Source organism: Pundamilia nyererei, unplaced genomic scaffold, assembly GCF_000239375.1.
Source record: "Pundamilia nyererei isolate P.nyererei 1_Seehausen unplaced genomic scaffold, PunNye1.0 scaffold00058, whole genome shotgun sequence".
Taxonomy (NCBI): domain Eukaryota; kingdom Metazoa; phylum Chordata; class Actinopteri; order Cichliformes; family Cichlidae; genus Pundamilia; species Pundamilia nyererei.
In genome coordinates, this window is record NW_005187459.1 from 3,143,419 (window position 1) to 3,164,510 (window position 21,092).

The following is a 21,092-nucleotide window of genomic DNA, read 5'->3' on the forward strand; positions in this document are numbered from 1 at the left end:
TTAATTCCTAAAAAAAATGAATGCATTTTTGTTGTTAAACCACTTGAATTATAAGTCTGCACTTATGATGTTTGCCACTTCTGCTCAAACTTGACGGATTTCTGCCCTCGTGTCATTGCTGTGTTTTTAAAATTGCTCAAATTTAATTTACAGGAACAGAACAAAACTAACGGATTAATGCGGCGTGTGAATAAAAGGCCCTTTATCCTTTTAATTACTTGCCCTCCTCTTCCCTCGTTTGTTTATCCTCCATCAGCACTGGCTCTGCTCCTGCAAGGCGTGCCGCTGCACACCGGAGCCCCCCATGTGATACTGACGGGAGATGCAGAAGGTGGGGGCGTCCTGAAAGAGTTTGCCAGTCCCGACGCTTCATCACTCCAGATCCAGGCCACTCCGGGGCGGAGCTGCATCGTACATCGGACGCTTTGGATATTTGCTCCCTAAACACAGTAGTTCTGCTCTGGCTGCGTTTATTGCGGAGGCTTTTTTTAGACCGTAAGTAGCCAAAGACGAAAAGAGTTGGCCATGGGAGCACAGAACTCAGCGCAGCAGGACGGGAAGAGCCAGGAGGATGCCTCAGCCTCAGCTTCAGCCTCCGCCGGGGATCTCAGCGCAGAAGTGAAGGCGCACCAGGAGGGAGACAGCGTCCTGGACAGCAAGGTACAGCCGACACTTGCGCCTTTTTAGCTCTGTCACAGTATACAAGACCCCCCCACCCCTAGCCCTGCACGGTGAGCAGAGACAGACCCGGTTGCGGGGGGCTGTATCTGCGTCTGCTTCCAGCTGTAAAAGCTGTCGTTTTGTGCATTTATTGTGAGTTTACCTACATGTTTGCAAACATACCTGTCGCCCCCCATCCCGCCTCCCCAGCCTCAAATCATGTGCTTCGCTGTGTGCATGAGTAATGTGCTGCAGCGCACCAGCTCCATGTGCGCCTGACGCTGTTTTTGCTGAGTAATGGCTCGAGTCTGCAGTCCCGCAGTAATAAAACGCCAGCAGCAGCTCAGCTTGGTCCAGGTTTACAGCCACACAGGCCATCGTTTAGTCCCGGATAACGAGCATATTTTTCTTTATAGAATAGGAACTGATTGATTTGACTGTTTTCGGCCAGCTTTTACCGGGAGAAATGACGGATGTGATTCTCACAGGGACCGATGATTGCATAATTAATGTTCCTTTACAGCAAAAATTGTCAAAAGTTATTTTTATACTTCATCATAAACTATTAATCCCAATGTTCTTTGTAATTCCCACATCTTTTTAAAGATGGCAGAAAAACGTAAAAAAACAAACCCCCAAACAATTAAAACTAAGAAAATAAAATGTGTTAATAAACAGAAATCTGATAGATACTCAGATTTTCATTCCATAATTTTAAAACTACATGCATTACAGTTCAAGAGGTTTATGGTGATGTTGTTAGTTCAATGTCAATGTTGATGTTAGAGCACTGAAGAAGCACCTGTTTTTATTTTATCTTTGCAAGACAGGAAATAGTTAAAATGCCCGTTATAATGTCTCAAAGCCCAAGATGCCACCACTTTAACAGTCTTAGACACAAAGATGAAAACATTCAGTTTTTATCTAGCACCAAATCCTCTCAGAGGAAATCAGAGAAGGTTTGGCATTTGTGCTTGAGAAATGACTGATGCGGGAAAATAAACAGGCCCACTGATCAGCTAATTATTTAAACCTTTCCCTTCAAATCAAATCCAATCAAATCAAGCACTTTGATCTCGTGACTCAGCTGTTAGGAGTAAACAGCATTAAAGTGCTTTACATTTCCCATATGCCGGGCAGTTTTCTAACTCTAGTGTCACATTTAAGTCAGATGACACTTCCCGAGTCCCTCTGAAAGTGCAAGACGCTGCCTGCGCAGACAGCAGAGAATTTAAAGATAATGAATGTATTTTTATTTCTTTATTTTTTTAAACTTTGTTTTGTTTTTTTCCACATTTGAAATTAAAATTATATAAAATATTCCTATTCCAAAAAGCTAATATGCTGTTTTCACTGCTTTAGCCCTGGACCATGCTGGGGTCCAGCTGCCACCACCTGAGGTATCCTGCAAACACTGCACTCTTACCAATGTGTCAGTTGCTCAGTATTGTGTGAATGCATATTTGGAAAGTGCCTACTAAGAACTATTTATGTCTTCACCTTCTGCTCTGTTCACGCCTCACATAACCCATCAGATTTATTGAGTGTTTTATAGATTAGAGGGCAACAGGTTACATTTCGTGGCTCATCTCAGTCTCTTTAAGGTCAGCAGAAAGGTCACATGATACTTTGGGTGGGAGGTGTTGGTGGGGGTGGTGGTGATGGGGGGGAAAGGGGCGGGGGTACATTAAGAATCTAATCCAGATTTGAATCACGGTCGTTGCTTCTTGTTTATTTCCAAAGAAGGTCTGTGTGGCGGTTGGACGTTTTAGCCTCAAGCCTCGAGCTCTTATCTCAGGCGTCATCATGGATTGCAGTGTTTTCACTTTTATTTCCAAGTAACTGTGGGGACTTTGTCATATGCAATATTTCAAACGTCCTGGGATGTTTTAGGTACATCTTTTATTCTCTGTGATTTCAACCGTGACAGGTTGGAACAGTTTGTGATTCCCAGTCTACGTCTCTGCCACTGACAGTAAATTTCCAGTCATGCTGTTTTGCTGTTTCCACATCAGTAATTACCAGCTAGTATCAAATATTAGTTATTTGTGGAAAAATATGAGAATTTGTAGGACAGACCTTTATTTCTAATTGGAGCAGAGTCACGGATCTTTAAGAAGACTTTTTCCCCCCTCGAAAAAAAGTGAAATTTACTAACTTTTCCTCTCAGCTGGAGCGATCTGACTTTGCACGCTGTCGCAAGCATGAGCCTCTAGTCATGGGTAAATGGATGTTTTCTTCTCTAGTGGTTTGTTTAGTATGTGTGGTTCAGTAAAAGGGAAAATACCACCTGCATGGAAACAACACTGAAAACAAGGTTTGCGTGTTCTCGAGTAAGAGTCACCACTCGCAGAGAAGATGTTGCTGCTGATTCTTTTCAACGCCACTTCCACTGAAAAGAAAACCCATCACATGTCTAAAATGAGAAAAGGAAACATTTTGAGAAAAGTATCAGTTCATTCCATTTCTTCATTCGTTCTTTTGCCAAGAGTTTGTTGGGGAGACCTGGGTGTAGGGATGGGTATCGAAAACCGGTTCATGTTGAGAACCGGTTCCCACTGTTTCAATTCCTTGGAATTGTTTGCCATTTTTGCAAACGATTCCCTTATCGATTCCAGTCGCCCCGAATGACGTCACCACGTTGCGGAGCGTCATTTACCTGGCAGGAAACACGGCGCCGAAGCGGCTCAAACGCTCAAAAGTTTGATTATACTTTACGAGAACGGATGACAACAGGGCAACTTGCAATACTTGCAAAGTAGATATTTCATTTAAGGGAGGAAACACTACGAATATGCAAAAGCTCACAAAACACGCAATGACCTTAAATGAATGTCATGTTTTTAATTCCGCTCCGGATTCGTGAATCTCAACCCAGCACGTCCTCTCCCGTTAATGCGGCAGGTATATAATCAACTAACAGTGCATATTATGTTAGCGCGATCTGCCTTATTACAAAACCTGCCATTACTGTGCATTTAGGTGACCATGATGAGAGAGACAGACAGAGTCTGGCTCAGATGCTGGCAGTTCTCGCTGCAGTCTACCGGTAGCGTCTCCTTTCAGGCCATGATAGACGAATGTCACCGAGCAGTGACTAAGTTTGTGGTCAAAGGCTCGCACAGCAGATGCTCCGATTTTCGGTAAGTGAATGTGTTTAATTGTAGGCAGGGACATTACTGGATATTCTTGTGTAATTGCTACAGAATAATTTATGTTATACTTTGTTATTGCTACAGAAGAATATTTATGGTATTATTTTACATTTACATTTTTTTTCCTGAGGACCCTGTGACACCCCATTGAAGAGCCGTAGGCTGGATCTCTTAAGAGCTCACTGTTGGGTTTGTAAGGCCATGTTACTCCTAAATTTCTATCTTGTTCAAAGAGAATATATAAAATAAAGTTCTAAGCTATTCGACCTTAGTGTTCTCCTTTTTAAAAAATAAGAATCGATAAGAGAATCGATAAAGAATCGAATCGTTAAACAGAATCGAAAATGGGATCAGAATTGTGAAAATCTTATCAATACCCATCCCTACCTGGGTGGGAGCATATGTTGCTTTAAATCCTTTGTATGCCTTTCAGTACTGATGGTGCCTTTCCAGATGTGCAAGCTGCCCATTCTATAGGCACTACCACACCCCCATATCATCAGAGATTTAAGCTTTTGAGTGCTGATGACACGCTCTTTAATGTGTAGAAGATGTTGCTGTGTCCACGTTTTCCTAAAAGAATTTCACATTTCGATTTGTCTGAGCACAGAACAGCCTAAATGAACTGAAGCCATCTTTCTGTGATATTATATACCATAGATGATGAGATGATCAAAGTCTTCACAATTGTTGAACCTCTGCCAATCTTCAACTCTGAGAAGCTCAGCCTCTACAAGATGCTCTTTTGTTATGTCCATTCATTTTGCTCACCTGTTGCCAAATTAACCCGTTTTTTCTCAAAATAGTTCATTTTCTCAGTTTAAACCTTTGACATGTTTTCTGGTTTCTGTTGTTTTCTTCATTCCCTGATCTGTTACTTTTTTAATAATGTCTTTAAAAAAACTCCTCAAACTAAAACCTTCCTAAAGTTTTTTTTTTTTTTTTTTTTTAATGAATCACTTGTTTGTCCAGCAAATAAAAATCTCAACAACAGGCACACATAATCTAATTAAAAGAAGCCAGAAGGTAGAGCTTTGGCTGTGTTTTGTATGAAAGTGAGATTTTAAAGACTAAACAAATACTTCCACGTCAGTTAAACTGACAGGTATTTGACCTCTAGTCAGGACTTCAGACGTTTTCTTGCTGTTTTCCTTTTAAGCCTGTGTGTCGTCCAGCACAGAGGAGAACCATGACCTTGTCTGTGGCTCCCAAGTATTTTATACTTGAACCAAAAGAAAGGAGTCGCTGGAAAACTGCTGTTTTCTCTGTAAGTGATACACGTCTATCTAAGATGAAAACAGATATTTTAAATCCATTTATTCAGAACAAACATCAGAGTTAGACAAAGCATGTAATCTTTAAGGGTCTATTTTCACGTACATTTGTATAATATGTTGTATTTTAGGGCGAGAGCGGGAAGCGTGTGTGTGCTTTGTTGGTTGTAGCGGTTGGAGCCTTCGTGCTTGATACGCAGTCAATAAATATCCTCCTCACTCCACAGAGGAATGTTAGAAATGTCTCCCTCTCCACCAGCGCCACGGCCCGCCTTGCTCATACCTCTCTGTCTCCTCGACCTCACCAGTGGTATCAAAACGATCACATTACGCTTGTAATTTAAGTAGGTGTTTCCGAGACTTTTTTCTTTTTAACGCAAAAATGTTTTTCTTTAACCCAGCTCTGCTGGCTTTGCTGCTGTTTACATGACATATTATGTGAACTTAGAGGCTCAAAATAAGAAAATAAACAAGTTTGGCCAGCACAAATGAAAAAAATAGTTAAAATGAAGAATCAAAGAATTTAGATTTCACAGTAATACAACTCCTTCTTCTTGTCTCTCTATAATGCTTTTATACATAATATAGCTAGAATGTAGTCTATAGATATAGAATCTGCTGCACTGGATTCTGTTCGGAGCACAACATGTAAGCTCCTCTTGTGAAAAACTCCTAAAATATTAAGCCTGAATTTTTAAGAATAAAGATATAAAACCTTGCAAAATTTGGGAATACTTGCTACCTGATGGCCAGTGCATACATTTCTGATTAATACATAGAAGCAAATTGTTTAAAGCAAAGGTCTTCTTAGCTCTCTGATTATTTAATATTGATTAGAGTGATTCTGCAATGCCTGGAAAAGTTTCCAGGGGTCATCACCTGGGTCGGGATGGTCATGAGCATCAGATCTTTGCAGGGAAGGATTTCTACAGAGAAAGACCCCTGCAAAATACTCATGGAAAAAAGTAATAATGTTTGCAAAAGTATGAAAAGAAATATAAGTTATGAAATATTAGCATAGCTGAAGTTTAATGTGATGGCACTGTGAGGATTATTCCTAATCGCTATTCTGCAGCCCTGATCTGAAAAGCTATCGAGCTATCGAGCGTGCTGCCATTTAACTTAACTGTGTGATTGTAAGCACCCTGATAGTGGCTGAGGTAACATGTGACCATGTTGTGACACCTTTGGGTTTTTGAGGTGTTCTCTGGACTGCACTGTGAAAAACTAAGTGCATCCTTACTGCCTCTGTAGAAATTAAGAGGATAAGTAAAATCCAGGTGCTGATTATCGAATACATGTGCGAGCACCTGCAAAAAAGCAGGATTTCTGGAAATTTGCTGGTCTGGACTAATCAGTTGTGTGTTAACATAATGCCATAAGCTTCTCAGGAGCGGATGTCCAAGCAGATCCATCTCAAATTCAGACCGTGCAATACTCAGAGAAACTGCAAAATAAACCCCCTAAGGCTGGGCCAATATTTTAGGCTTGTTTTGAAGAGACAGTACCTGGACACCTCGCACTCACTAAGCTGACCATGTACCAACGTGTCCCAGAGTCCAAATGTGAAGCCGTCTGTCTGACAACAAAACGTTTAGCCGTGCAAAAGGAAAATGATGCCAAGCACAAAAGAATGACTCCAAAAGAAAAGACTCATGACATTGCAATCGCCCAGACAAAGTAAAGACTGCAAACTGATTGAAATGCTGTGGTGGGACCTCAAGAGAGCTGCCAACAAACCTCAATGAACTGAAGTAATGTTGTAAAGAAGTGTGAACCAAAATTCCTCCACTACAGTGTGAGATCCTGATAAAGTCATACAGAAAATGATTCTACAAGCTACTAAACCATACTGACTGTAAGGTGATGATCAGTGGCACTGTAGGCCTCCTCCGTTTAGTGGTGGCTGTTCCAGTCTGATGTAGGTTTCTTTTACTCCTCTTGGAGTGAAATGATATCTTTTACAGATTAAATCTTTATCATGTATTCCCGAGCTGAACATTCACAAGTATTTGTTAGGCACTTTTCACGGGCACCTTCCATTCAGAGCTCCTGCTCACATGGAAAGTTAATTATGGCACTGTGACCTTCATTTTAGGTTAATGTACAGCCTGACAGTGGTGTCTGCAGAAGACAGTGTTTCCTTGTTATGAGTGTATATCATGGAAACAGTACGGACATTGTTCATAAGGAGAAGGTTTCAGTCTTATGATGATTTATGGGTATGGATTTTAGAGGCCTTTGGACTCGTGAAATTAATGTTGCACTGCGGGATCTCAGTTCTTTGAGCACACTGGAAGATTTCGGTGTTTGTAGGGTTGCTGCTTCAGCTTTAGGACGTTACTGGGCTTGGAAAGGGATGCAGGGATCCTGCAGTCAGAATGTATCACAGTGCATGTGTTCTCTTTAGGTTCCTTTTTTGCAGCCCAGCTAAATTGGAGTTGGATGGGAGGTGTCTCTCAATGCAGTGTCAGAGTTGCAAAAGTAAATTCTTATTGTTTTAAGTCGCATGCACAGAGACTTTGAGATTAAACAGAGCAAGCGCACTGCAAATACCCACCTAGACACGAGGCCTAGGATGGGAGTCAGATCCTCCTCCCCTCGCAGAGGCAGCGGCAGGTGACTCCAATGATCCAACGTCATGTTATGTAATGTAATGTGCGCTGATTAAAGCTCGTACGTTCCTGTGTAATGAGCTGCGGCTGATCAGACGCTGCTCTGGCTCTGATTATCCTGTTTGGAGGGAGAGATGAGAGGGAGGCGGAAGGGGGTCAGACAGAAGATCCATTGAGGATGGGCCGGCATGGGGACAAGCGAGGAGCCCCTCTGTGCACCAGGGGAGGGGGGGTGAAGAAATGCATTTTGGGTGGACAATGAGAAGAGGGGGCGAGCATGGAGCACAGGGAGAAAAAAGTTTGAGAAAGAGAGAGTTACATGGGGGGCCTGCCAGTGTGACACAAAGCCAGATGAATCAGTCAATTGTGTTCTCAGTCCTCCCTTTGGCCTGATTTTAAAAGGACACTGATGATAGAGGTTGAATGAAAATAGGCTCAGGTAAAAAGAAAGAAAGAAAGAAACGTGCTAAAGACTGTTACTGCCATCACAGGATAATGTGAGTGAATGAACATTGATTTACTTTCCACTCTGCAGTTACAGCTACCTGCTTCATTCAGCAGTTTTATCAACTTTATATTAAGGAAGAAAACAAAGGCACACAAACATTTCAAATTTAGAAGCTTCATCGAGGCAGAAAAAGTTTCAGCACAAACAGACGTTTCACCTCCCCGCCCCGGTGATGACGCCCTTTTAAACACCTGTAACATGTAATGATTGAGATTTTAGTGAGTTAACAACCCTCAGGAACAGTTTCTAGTCCCCACTACCTGGGGATGTCCACCAGTTGGATGTTGGTTTTACTTCAGACATACTTGTTGGTTAAATTCAGATGTAAATAGACTGTGATGGACTGGCAACCTGTACAGGGTGTACCCCAACTCGTTCCTAATTACAGCTGAGATACGCTCATGTAACCCTAAACAGAATCAGTGATTAATATAAACAATGCAACAATCATACAGCTTATATATGACATATGCCTTATATGTCATATGAAGGGTTAGCAATCTACTATCTAAAGAACCATTTTGAGCAAATTTTGATTTAAAATAAAATTCTATAGAGCCATAAAACATCAGTGAGTTTTATCATAAAGGTGATGCAGCCCATTAAAACTATGCAAGGCATGATTTTATACCACGTTTTTGTGCATATGAGTCAAATAAAAGCCTTCTTAGTGACCTTTTTTTGTAAACACCTGTTCGTACCACAGCTTTGGAGGTTGAGCAGAATAATGAGGATGAGGCTACAGGTGATAGACACAGGCTATCCTACGGTTTATCACATTTTTACAACTGAGGAATCTGCAGAATTACAACAATGACAATGAATTAAAATATTCAAAAACAGCCATTTTTTTACTTCCACGTTAATATTTTGGTAGTTTTTGTTTGTCACAGCCACTGGGGGCTAAATGCACTAAATAGCTTCAGTGTGTTTGGTTGATTAGATATTTGTGTTAAGGAGTATACCTAATGAAGTGACTGATAAGTATTTTATATTACTTTATTATAATATAGGTGCAAGCACAATTAAACTACAACAAATAATGAACCTCCCATGTTTTTCTTTTTCTAAAAGGGAAATCAAATTTAGAAAGTTTTTTTTCCTGCTCTTGTTGAGGTAAACAGGAAGTGTCTCACTTCTAATTGGTCTGTTCTAATTGCTCACACATCTCTCAGATACACTGCCAGATCCATAAAAACAGGCGTGGGTGTTTGAGGATGTGAAAAACCAGGGGTCTTTTGTTCCTCTTTACCCATCAGCACTTGAGAAAAAAACTGCATTGAAACATTATATAATATTTTTTTTCTGTTTTTTAGTTTGTTTTTCTTTTACTGACGTCTTTTGTGTTTCCGCCTCTTTTTTCCACCTAATTATCCAATAAGCTGTTTACCCTGCAGATCATTAAGCATTTACATCAAGAAATGATTCAAATGAACTGAAACAAATTCTATTAAAATGCAGTTAGTGTCTGCTTCTTCTCATAATACTGAAAACTGTATATTTTTCCCTACAAATCTGCAGTGTACGTGTATGTGAATGTGATGCAGCTAGAAGTAAAATCCACCGAAAAAAGAGAAAGAAAAGTTTTTTGTTGCTTGAAAATGAGATTATTTCTTGATGTGTTCTGCAGTTGCTGACAAATAAAGATAAATAAAATAAAAATACTTTCTATGGGTTCCAACAGCAGGGAGCTCTGCATTTTTAAGCAAAAATATACATCTTCCTGCTGTAACCCTAAATGCGATTTGTATGGAAGCCCATTTCCGCCACTAAAAAACAAACAAACAAAAGTGTCCATAACAGTTAGCGCGCTGAATCGAAATTTCTAGTTATTTTCTCGAAATTTCGACTTACTTTTCTCAAAATTTCAAGTTAATAACTTAAAATTTCGAGTTAGAGCTGCCAATCAGTAATCCACGTGAATGACATCATTTCCTTGTTACCCGGAAGCTGAAGCGCTCAGCTACAAATGCTACAGCTAAGCTACCAGCCAGTCATGAATGCACAAATTGCTGAGTATTTTCAGCGTGGCTTCACAAATGATCACATCTTTTTGTTATTAGCTGAATCACATGCCGTTACTATGAGCAAACGTACTCTCCAAAGCGCCAATTTGTTGCAGTACGGTTTTGAGTGTGCATTGCGCTATATCCTCCCAGGTAGCAAGAAAATGACGTCATTCACGTAGATTACTGATTGGCAGAGCTAACTCAAAATGTCGAGTTACTTTTCTCAAAGTTAATAAGTTGAAATTTCGAGAAAAATACGGATACTTTTTTTAGTGGCGGAAATGGGCTTCCATAGATTGTCTCTAACTGGAATCAAACCAGTGACCTTTTGTTTGCCAATAACCAGAGCAGATAACCACTACATTATGGAACCTTCTGCAGCTGGGGATAAGCAATAGACTACTTTAGACACTGGAAGCCTTTAGCTCCTCATACTGAAGATCTGTTGCTGTAGCCCATCTGCTTTAAGGTTTGACCTATTCTGCATTCATTTTAAGTTACTATTAAAGTTACTACTATTTAAGTTACTGTTACCTTCCCATTAGCTCAAAGCTGTCATTCTAACTTCTAGTCAAGCCATTTTCTCCCAGAGAACTGCCACTCACTGGATAGTTTCTCTTTTTTTTTTCTAGACACTGGAAGCCTTTAGCTCCTCATACTGAAGAACACTTACATTTTAAGTTGATCATAACTAGTACACACCTTGAAACTGCGGCTTTTTCAGTAATTTTAAGACACAAGCAGCTCCCTTATTTCCCAGAGCAGATTCATCCACATGTTTGATTTGGCTCAGATTTTATGGCACATGGTCCTCCTGATAAAAACCTTCCCTTTTATCCTGGGATTGACTCTAGGAGTACATTACTTTATGCCCCGTGAGGCTTGGGGATCCCCTGGAACTGGGGATGTTTTACATGTGAGATGACCTCTAACCTTTAGGCCATGTTGAACCTAAGGCCACTGAGATTTTTTTGTATATACCCTTATAGTATCAGTTTGAAAAACCTACGTGACTTCCTCCTCGAGTTATCGCATTCACGAGATTTTCAGAAAACTTGACCTCTGACCCCATGCGTGTATAATGACACCGCCCATTTATTATTGTAACCATTATAAACACAGAAAAAAGAGACATGGAGCTAATCAGGTGTTGGACATGTTTGCTATTTTGTTAGTGATGTAATTTAAGTGCGTCACCAGAAATAAGAAAATTATTTTATTCACTTTAGACGTTACACTGTTTTTCTTTTCTCCTTTTCTGTGGAGATGTTGGGAGGAGGTTTTGAGAACTGGGAACTGTTGTCTTGTGGTGATGATACGTTATTGAATATCTCAGGTTTGCCCTGCCAGACTTGTCTTGTCCACTGTCCCGCAGGGACCGTTATAGCTACTCTGTCCAAATCAATCATTTTGATTGGACTGATTCTCCCACATCAGCATCCCTAATATGTGCAGCCTTTCAACACTGCTTTGCCCAGTTTTGTGTCTTCATGTGGAAGCAAAGATAAAGCAGAGTGGAAAGCCTCAAGAGTTATTGTCCCCTGAATGCCTAGTGTGTTATATTTGATATATAAATTTTTGAGCCTTCTACATCACCAGAGTGATTTTGTTTTCCTTCAGAAAAAGCTAAATAAATTGCAAAAATAAAAAAATAAATAAAAATAAATAATGCCAGATGTAGCAAACATGTTGCAAATTAAAACTCATATATGCAATTTAATATTTATTTCATTTTAAAAAACTCCAGATGGTTCAATAATCACTTCATTTTAATGGTTTCAAAATGTTATTTGCACATTACATTAAATTGATGAGTATGCACAACCTTTCACAGTTAGGTTACGATCGTACACATAATATGATTAAAGTATAATTGCTTTACAGGGCCACGCCTATCCAACAATTCTGTTTGCATGACCCAGGGAATGTGATTTGAGGAGTTTTAGTTAAGGCGTTTGCTCATCTAGCAGTGTCCTTCGTGTGGTGCTCATCGGCCATGAGTCATGTGGTTTTTGCACAGTTTGAAGTCCCTCAATTCAGTTAACATCCCACCTCAACTCCATTAAGAGCTTGCTGGATTCGCTTGTCAGCCTTGCCTCTGCTTTCTTCTTTCGCAGCTTCGTGAGTCATCATTTTATCTTCCCCCACACCTCTGAGCTCATGCTCTGCACAGCGTGGACTTACAGTCGCTTTCTGTATTTAGCTGTCTGCCTCTCAGCCTGTTTGTTGAAACAGAGTGGGGCACAATAGGCAAAAAGGGTGGAAATAGCCCTAAAAGAGTATTCCCTTTGATTTTATAACCAAGCAATTATGTTGAAATTCCACAGACATGATCATGTATACGGTAGTCCTTTCACACGCCCCACACAGGTTCATCTGATCTGCCGTGAGGCTAATGGAAACAATTACATGCGGCTTAGTGTAAAGAAGTGTGAAATTAAGCCACGTATTTAAGATGATGGCATCCTTGTTTTTAGCTTTGAAAAAACAAAGCAGTAGCATTCTTTTTCATTAAATAGTCCTTTTTTTTTTGTTTTTTTAGGGCTTTAAGAGGTAGAAAAATCGTATAATTCATAGCTCCCCCCCACACACCCTCTCTTGCACTCGCTCACCTCGCTCGCTGCCTTCCTTTCTGTTGCTCTTTTTAACACATCCATTTTTCATCAGCTTCGGTCCTGATGCAGCACTAGCTGCATCACGGAGCGCAGTGGAAGACGTATGAGGTCATGTTTTGTGTGTGTATGTGTGTTTCCGGTACCGGTGTGTGTTTGTGTGTAGTTCTGGTGAGAGTCGGGGCATTTGAAGGACAAACAGTGAGTCATAGCCTGTGCACAGCTGCTTTTTCGGAGATGCTCGTGTGGGGCAGTGTGGTCACTGTAATCCTCACAGCTGAGGTGTGCTTACTGTATTAACTCCTATCTTTATTGTAGTCTTATAACACCTCTGCCTCAATCAGATTTAACGTGCTAAATCTGTGAAATGCTCATAATATTTATAGAACAGCCTAATTTTTCATACCAAGATTCGACAAGGTGCTGGAAACATTACTCTGAGACCACATCATCAGATGTGGTGACTGTGGTTTTGAGTAACTCATTGTTATGTTCAAGAAAGCAATTTGAGGTAAAATTCTCACCCTACAAAATGTTGCAGAAATTGAGGCTTTTCAGAGCAGGCCTAATTTTTCCGATCATCATTTATCCAATTTTGAAGCACTCGTGTGATATGTAGTCTTTCCTGTTCTTAGACATGAGTGGCACCTGGTGTGATCTGTTGCTGTAGCCCATCTGCTTTAAGGTTTGACCTATTCTGCATTCATTTTAAGTTACTATTAAAGTTACTCCTATTTAAGTTACTGTTACCTTCCCATTAGCTCAAAGCTGTCATTCTACTCTAACTTCTAGTCAAGCCATTTTCTCCCATAGAACTGCCACTCACTGGATAGTTTCTCTTTTTATGGGAAAATAGACAGTCCAGCCTAACAATTTAAGACTTCACTTGCACTTATTTAAATTTAAGTCAAGGCAATTCATTTTTATTTATATACCGCCAAATCACAACAACAGTACCTTCAAGGTTCTTTATATCTTAAGATAAACACCCTATAAAGAGAATCAGATGACCCCTATGAGTAAATGACTTGGCGACAGTGGGAAGGAAAAAAACCCTTTTAACAGGAAAAAGCCTGGGAGGTAGAGGAGGCAGCCATCTGCTGTGACCAGTTGGGGGTGAGAGGACAAAGAAAAACAATTTTGTAGCCTATGTCACAAACTAAGGATGAGTACATTAAACTGCCTTACCTTGGCTCTAAATGGGATCTTGACACACAAATGCTGTTACTAAATGATTAGACACATATAGCAGAAGGTTTTGCTTGAAACCTCTCAAAGTGTTACTATGTAACCACAAACAACCATTCACAGCTTCACTGAGTTGAGGATTGAAATATATCCTTGATAAATGAACGTAACAAGATGAGGAGACCAACACTGAGGTGGTTGTTTTCTTGCCAGAGTCCACCCTCAGTGCTGATCTCGTCATATAATTTCTCTCACATGTGTGTTTTCATTGCATTTAAATCAAATGGCACACTGCAATATGTTAGGAAACTTCATTTAAAAGACCCAAATAAGGATTTTTCTGTCAAGTCAAGCTAATGGGTTAATATCCCTATTAGTGTTAAAGCCATAATAAATCAGTTTATATAACGCTGAGTCAATTGGCTGTAATGTGGAAGGTGTTAGCTCGCAATTACAAGCCCACAACTGTCACTCGTTCATCTTTAAAGCTCAGTGTTTTAAATGACCTGGTCTTTAAAACCGTATCTTATGACATAATGACAAAGAAGTGGCTCGCTGGAGAACCTTGTGGATAATGTAGCTGCTCTGTGAAGTTTCGCCCTCAAGATATCCATGTCAAATGCAGTCGGACTTGTTGTGGATCTGTGGTCCATACTGGCTCAGCTGTCAGCCGTACAGTGAGCGCTGCTGTTAAAAATGTGTTGCCTCTTGAAGAAAGGAATTGCTATAGGGAAAGAGTCAGAACATGACTACAAGTAACTGGAATTTATCTATTTTATGACAGTGCATGGATATTTGGAGATTTGATTTATAGATCGGTAGGTAGGTAATTTGTTTCAAACAAATAACTGAAATTGTAGTAGTCTGAAAGGGTCTAGAACAGTAGACGTTTAATACATAAAACCCCCGAAACAAACACAAAGTAAACTTTATACAGACTTCCTATCTCCTCATTGGCTATAGAACTGTTGACATAACAGGTTTTCATTTCCTCTGTACTGATATTCCTCAGTGTTTTAAAGTGATTTTACAGGCTAAACAAAAGAGCAGTTGGACTAAAGCAGTTTTTTAATTATAAATTATAAACTGTAAATGCAAACGTCCTGTTAGCAGGTTTGTGGTGTTAAATAAAAACACTTCATCATATTAAGAAACAACCAAACAGCTTTTCATATTACAATACTGTTCTGTCTGCATGATTTTTTGTGCTTTAATGAATAATAAATGAAGATATTGCCATAGTTTTCACCATTTTATCTTATTTTTTGCAGATTTATGTTTTAAGGAGAAGTTTGTGCTCCTTCTCAGTGACACCCTGTATGAAAAAGTCTGGCCCTTCAGAAAAAGTCTGGCCCTTCAGCCCCCCACTGATGATGTGACCTTGAATGTTGTTTCTGAGCCAAAACCTGGATCAAACTTATAGATATTAACTGGGCAATAATGTAGGAGTAATTTGAGGCCCAAAGCCATAAAAAAACAGTCTGCTTTAAGTGCCTCGCTAATTAAAACCATGTTATGCTTCTTAGTCATCCTCTCTTCTCATACAGGACTCTGAAGCTCAAATTCTTATCGGACGTGAGACGAGGAGGGTCAGCAAAGAGGCTGGATTTGTTATTTCAACCCATTTAGAGAGGCAGGCCCCTGGGGTCAAACACTGGCCAGTGTGGCCTGATTATGATCGTGTCCTGGGGGGTCTTAACTGCGGCCAGGCTGTTGTTGTTGTTTGGCTCCGTTTGCTGTTCAAGTGTAGCAAGCTGCACAGATGAGGGGGTGGGGATGATGAAAAACAGACAATTTGTGGGAGGTATAGAGACGTGGGGTTAAAAGGTTAGCGATGCACTGATGTAGGTAGAGGAGGACATCCCGCCCTCGTGTGTTGTCCTGAAACGGCAGCTAACAGGTGTGCGTGTCTCTGCAGCTTTGGTGTCACTCATCGGTTTTTCTTCGCTTTCATCTCCTTCCCATGTCTCTCTCTGTCTGTTACACACAAGCATGCATGGACACACTGAAAAGATTGTGTTCTGGGGGTTTATTTTTATCCCTTTCTTGTTTAATTAATCGAATTCAATGTCCCCGTGGTCCCTCCTCTCACATCATGTATGTGAACCGGAAATTGAATACAGCTGACAGTCACACAGAGAGACTAATGAGGTTTTCAGGGCTGACTGGCAACGGGCAGCATATGCAACAGAGATGTGGTCTTATTATGGCTCTGCAGTTAATCAAATTTAAATTTCAGGCATAATTTTGTCTTCTAATCTTAAAACGTCTTATGTTTATTCCAGTTCATAGTCTAATTCTTTTTTCTTTTTTAAATTTTGCTCATTTTGTTAAAGTTCAAAGAAGAGTTGTTTGTTTGTTTTAATCCAATAATTTCATATAGTCCATCAGTAATCATGTTAAGTAATCATGGTCAACAATAGTTAGAGTTTTTAAGTCATCAGTACCACCGAGCTTAGGCGACGGTGAAGCGTCCATCTGGGATCTGTACCTCCACGTTTCCCAGGAGTCCCCGCTCCCTCCGGAGTGTTGGTCAGATTTGAGGGAGACTTGCACAATAATAATCACTTATTAGATCTTCATCTGAACTGAGCTCTAGGTCAAGGCCATATTTCTTGATTTACAGCCACTTTTCGATCGTGGCTCAAGAGTTGGGAGTTCGTCTTGTAATCGGAAGGTTGCCGGTTTGAGCCCCGGCTCCGACAGTCTCGGTCGTTGTGTCCTTGGGCAAGACACTTCACCCGTTGCCTACTGGTGGTGGTCAGAGGGCCCGGTGGCGCCAGTGTCCGGCAGCCTCGCCTCTGTCAGTGCGCCCCAGGGCAGCTGTGGCTACAATGTAGCTTGCCATCACCAGTGTGTGAATGTGTGTGTGGATGACTGAATGTAGTGTAAAGTGCTTTGGGGTCCTTAGGGACTACGTAAAGCGCTGTACAAATACAGGCCATTTTTCATTTTCATGAGAAGAATTACTCCTCCTCCTTGGATATTAGTCAGATTTTAGTGAAATGACATTCATTTGTCCTGGATTTGTCTCTGTTTGAGAGCCTCCGGGAGGCTTAGTTTGTGCAATACAGCCAGCTAATCACAACAAAACTTAGAACCGTCTTTCTGTACTAAACACAGCCTCTGAATTGTGCCGCATCATGAACTGAATGAGCTGCTTATGTCACTGCTGGTCTGGTTGTCATTCGTTTTAGCTCCTAGAGACCAACAGAGATAGTTTAAATATTTTACAAATTGGAGGTCATTCACATCTCTGACTCCAGGACCACACCCTTCTTTGAAAATATTGCATGTTTGCACAACAGATAAAGGAGTGTTTCAAATAAATTGCAGATTAAAATGAATGAGCACGATAGCATGAAGACGGGAGCATCTTCTGTGAAGCCTTTATTATGTCCTCATGGTCCAGCCACACCCAAATCCTCAGAGTATTGAGTTCTGTAGCCACAGAGGGACAGGCGGTATAAGCACCTGTCAAAGCCTCGAAAATTGCCTTTGTGGTATAATTTCTGCTACAGTAGGTGTCTTCATCTCCACGTTTTACCCTGATCACAAGATGCTTGTCCTCTTACTCACCCACTCTGCAGTGTTTGCAACACAGAGGACTCACTCGAGGATAAGTGGAGCCAGCTGTTGATACATTTCAGACAATCGTCGGTTGTAACAACAACAGTTGAGTTGTGGAAATTCTTTATTTTCTCTGTTACGTAAACAAACAGTGGATTTTTTTTTTTTACCACAGTGAGGTCAGCAACACCACAGCTTTGCTGTGTTTTTGGTAAAGTGGGGCCTGCAAGCTGTAAGTGACATATTTCTCCCTCGACACTAAAATGCAAAAAATTTTGGCCACACATAACTTTATTTACAAAGTACAGAGCATGATGGAGGACTGCAGCTTTATCTGTACTATTATTACTCTAATAAGCTGATTGTGGATTAATGTCATCAGACAAATAAAAATAAGCATTAGATAGTGTTTAATTTATTTTAAATCTTGCTGCTCAGAGCAGGAGGCGAGCCACTGCTGGGTAAGAAATCAGCACTTCAAAAGGGCTGATTTTCTGTATGGTTATCACTGATTTTTAATGTATTTGTTATAGTTGCTGGGTTTCGTCTTATTTTTAATGCCGGAGTCTTAATTTGTCTCTTTGTCACTTCCTGTTTTACTTTGAAGGTTGTTTCCTGTGTGAATTGTTCTAGTTTTACTTCCCCTTCTTCTACCTTCTTTATTGTCTATGCAACACTTATTACTTTCTCCTGTGTCTCATCCCCCTGTGTATTTATAGTTTATTCCTCTTGTCAAGTCATCCATTTATGCGCCCCGTGTTTCTTGTGATTTGGAATACCGCTCTTTTTTTTTTTTTTTAATCTCTTGTATGGTTCTTCATGCTTCATTCATAGTTCCCAGTTTAGTTTATCTGTCTTGGACTTTGACTTTTTTTGTCAAATTAAAAGCAGTTCAGTTATTTCCCTCACATGCCTTTGAATCCTGCAACAGGGTCCTCTGACCACCAGACTTAAGGCTGGCCACAGATGACTAAAGAACAATACAAACAGACCAAGACCCCAAAAGTGAAGAAAGTACCAGCCTGGCTGCCGGAGCTCCCAAACACTCGTTTTCTATGTCATACAATTTCTGCTCATTGTGCTGAAATTTTGTATAAATTTCCATGAAATGTCAGGGATCCGACTTTTTTCTAACACAGTTAGAGTGATTTTCTTTGTACATGTCAAACCTCACTAACTGCTAGCCCAGTAGTACAAAGACTTGATAAAATGTGGGGCAAACTATGGCGAAGGTTTGTATTCAGAGTGAGAGTTGTCCCTCTGAGCTGCAGCTCGCATGTTTCAAAAGAAACAGCTTTTACTTTGAAGGCAAATTGTCGCATTTCCAGGTTATGATGCACTTTTCACAGTTTCACTACACCTCGGGGAGCAGATGACCAGTGTTTGTAGACAAGTCTGCCACTAACGTGCAAACTGCAGGCGCCCGCAGCAATAAAGTAGCAACCAAATCAATCACAAGGTTTGTGCCAGAGACCAGTCGGTTACTCCCATTTCTCCATTATGACCCAAATGACTTATGAACAAATGTGTGCCTCTCACCCCAATCATTTTCTCAGCAACTCCCATCAACCACCAGCAACCAGTTGAGGAATACTCATTTTTCCCCCGTGACCTGTGATTGCCAGATTGTAACAGGTTGATCTTTAAACCTGGAGCTTTAATCCACTTGATCCTACATTGTCACCGTGATTATCACATCCAAAGTGGCTGACAGGTTAATGTCACATGGTTAGCAGTCACGTGTCTGCAAAACTTCCATACACTAAACCAGGCTGGACCAACTCCAGGCCTCGAGGAACGGTGTCCTGCTGTTTTAGATCTCACCCTGGGTCAACACACCTGAATTAAATGATTAGTTCATTACCAGGCATGTGAGGAGGTAATTTAGCCATTTGAATCAGCTGTGATGGATCAAGGACACATTTAAAACCTGCAGGACACCGGCCCTCGAGACCTGGGTTTGGACACCACTACACTAAACCAACAAAACTAAAAGCATTAGCTTGCAGAATTTAAATTAAGTCTAACATTCACATTTTCACTCAAGTTTGACCCGAATGCACTCATTTGTTCTCACACTGTGAGGTCTTTCAAGGTGATGAAATCCAAAGCAAGTTTTAAAAGCATATTACTGAGTTTGACTAACTTAATTCTGAACGTCTAAATTATATTTTTTGCAATTTGCAGGTCTTTACCAAACTTAATTTAGACTTTCAGCCAAACACAAGACTGAATGTGACCCTCCTCCATTAAAGATAAAAGAGTAAAAACATTTGGCAGCTACACCATCGCACATAAAAACACACTGGGCCTCTTACAAACATGAGGAGCAGGGAATTATTTCCTTATACAGCTTGTGCCTGTGTGTTTGCTGGGGGAAAAAGTTGACAGATTCATGGTAACGGATGGGTTCCCGAAAGCTGCAGCAAATATACTCCAAGTGGCAAACCTGCTCTGTTTATAGAGCAGAAGTGGATGAGATAGAAAGAGGGCAGAAAAACCTTTCCACCTTGTAATCCCCAGAAACATTCGACTTACTTAGTGCTTTGCTAGTTCACCTCAAACCACACAGAGGCGCAGGTGTTGAGTTTGAGCACCTGAGCAGAGTTAATGGGATGTGGAATCAGCGAGAGTGTTCGTCGGGGGGTCTTGTCAGGCTTTGATCTTTGGTATGTACTGAATGTGGGGGTCAGGGATAATAGTTTGGGGGCTGGCAGGGGTGAAGAAACATGAAGAGAGAAGGAGGACGTAAGCGACGGCAGACATGATGGTGTCATGGCACCCCAGGAACCTCCTGGTGGGAACTGATAGAAATGTCACAAAAAGTACTGGAAATTTTTAAACCCCTGTCTTTATCTTTCCTGTCTCTGTGTTTCCCAGTCACCCCTTCTGCCCGTGTCATCCCCCTTTCGTTTGCTCAGAGACCCTTTCCACACCTCGGAGGTCAGAGGTTGTCGCGTTAACTATCCCGGGCAAAATACGAGTCCACTGGGAGCCTTTAAGCCTGTTATCTCATTCGCCCAGTTTGCTTTTGTGTGCATGTGTCCTTCTGAGAATAATCCTGACATCCCAGCTAGTGTTACTAAACTTCAGCACAGCCATTTACACAGACAGTTAGAAGACTTCTTAATATTTGGGCTATTTAATATTTCCTCTTTACTGCATAATTCCCATTATAATGGCAACAAAATGACCATAAAGGCTGGATGGAGTAAATTTACTGCCATTTCTGCTTTATCCTTACTGTGTGTTATGATTGACGTTTATAGGTACTTTCCTGGCGAGACTGAAAATATTAGCCTACTGTATCTGTTTATTTCTGCAAGGATTTCAAAATGTATTCAGTCCAATAAAAGCTATTTTCATCCATTGCTCGGCTGTATGAGCTGGGTTTTAAGCCGACTTGATATTAACTTGTTGCATAAATTGCAATAGAGCAGTGGTTCCCAAACTTTTTTTGCTGGGCCCCCCTTTGTTTTACAAGAAAAATGTCCGCGCCCC

General features: G+C 40.7%; 1 protein-coding gene across 1 annotated transcript in view; it reads left to right on the forward strand.

Annotated features, from left to right (window-relative positions):
• The first annotated feature begins 314 nt into the window (after positions 1-314).
• The window catches only part of akap12b (A kinase (PRKA) anchor protein 12b), a 58,095-nt gene continuing 37,317 nt past the window's right edge, over positions 315-21,092 (forward strand). The window contains exon 1 of the mRNA XM_005734482.1: positions 315-660. Coding sequence (XP_005734539.1) covers positions 526-660 — 135 coding nt within the window. The 5' untranslated portion in view covers positions 315-525. The remainder of the gene's footprint in view (positions 661-21,092) is intronic.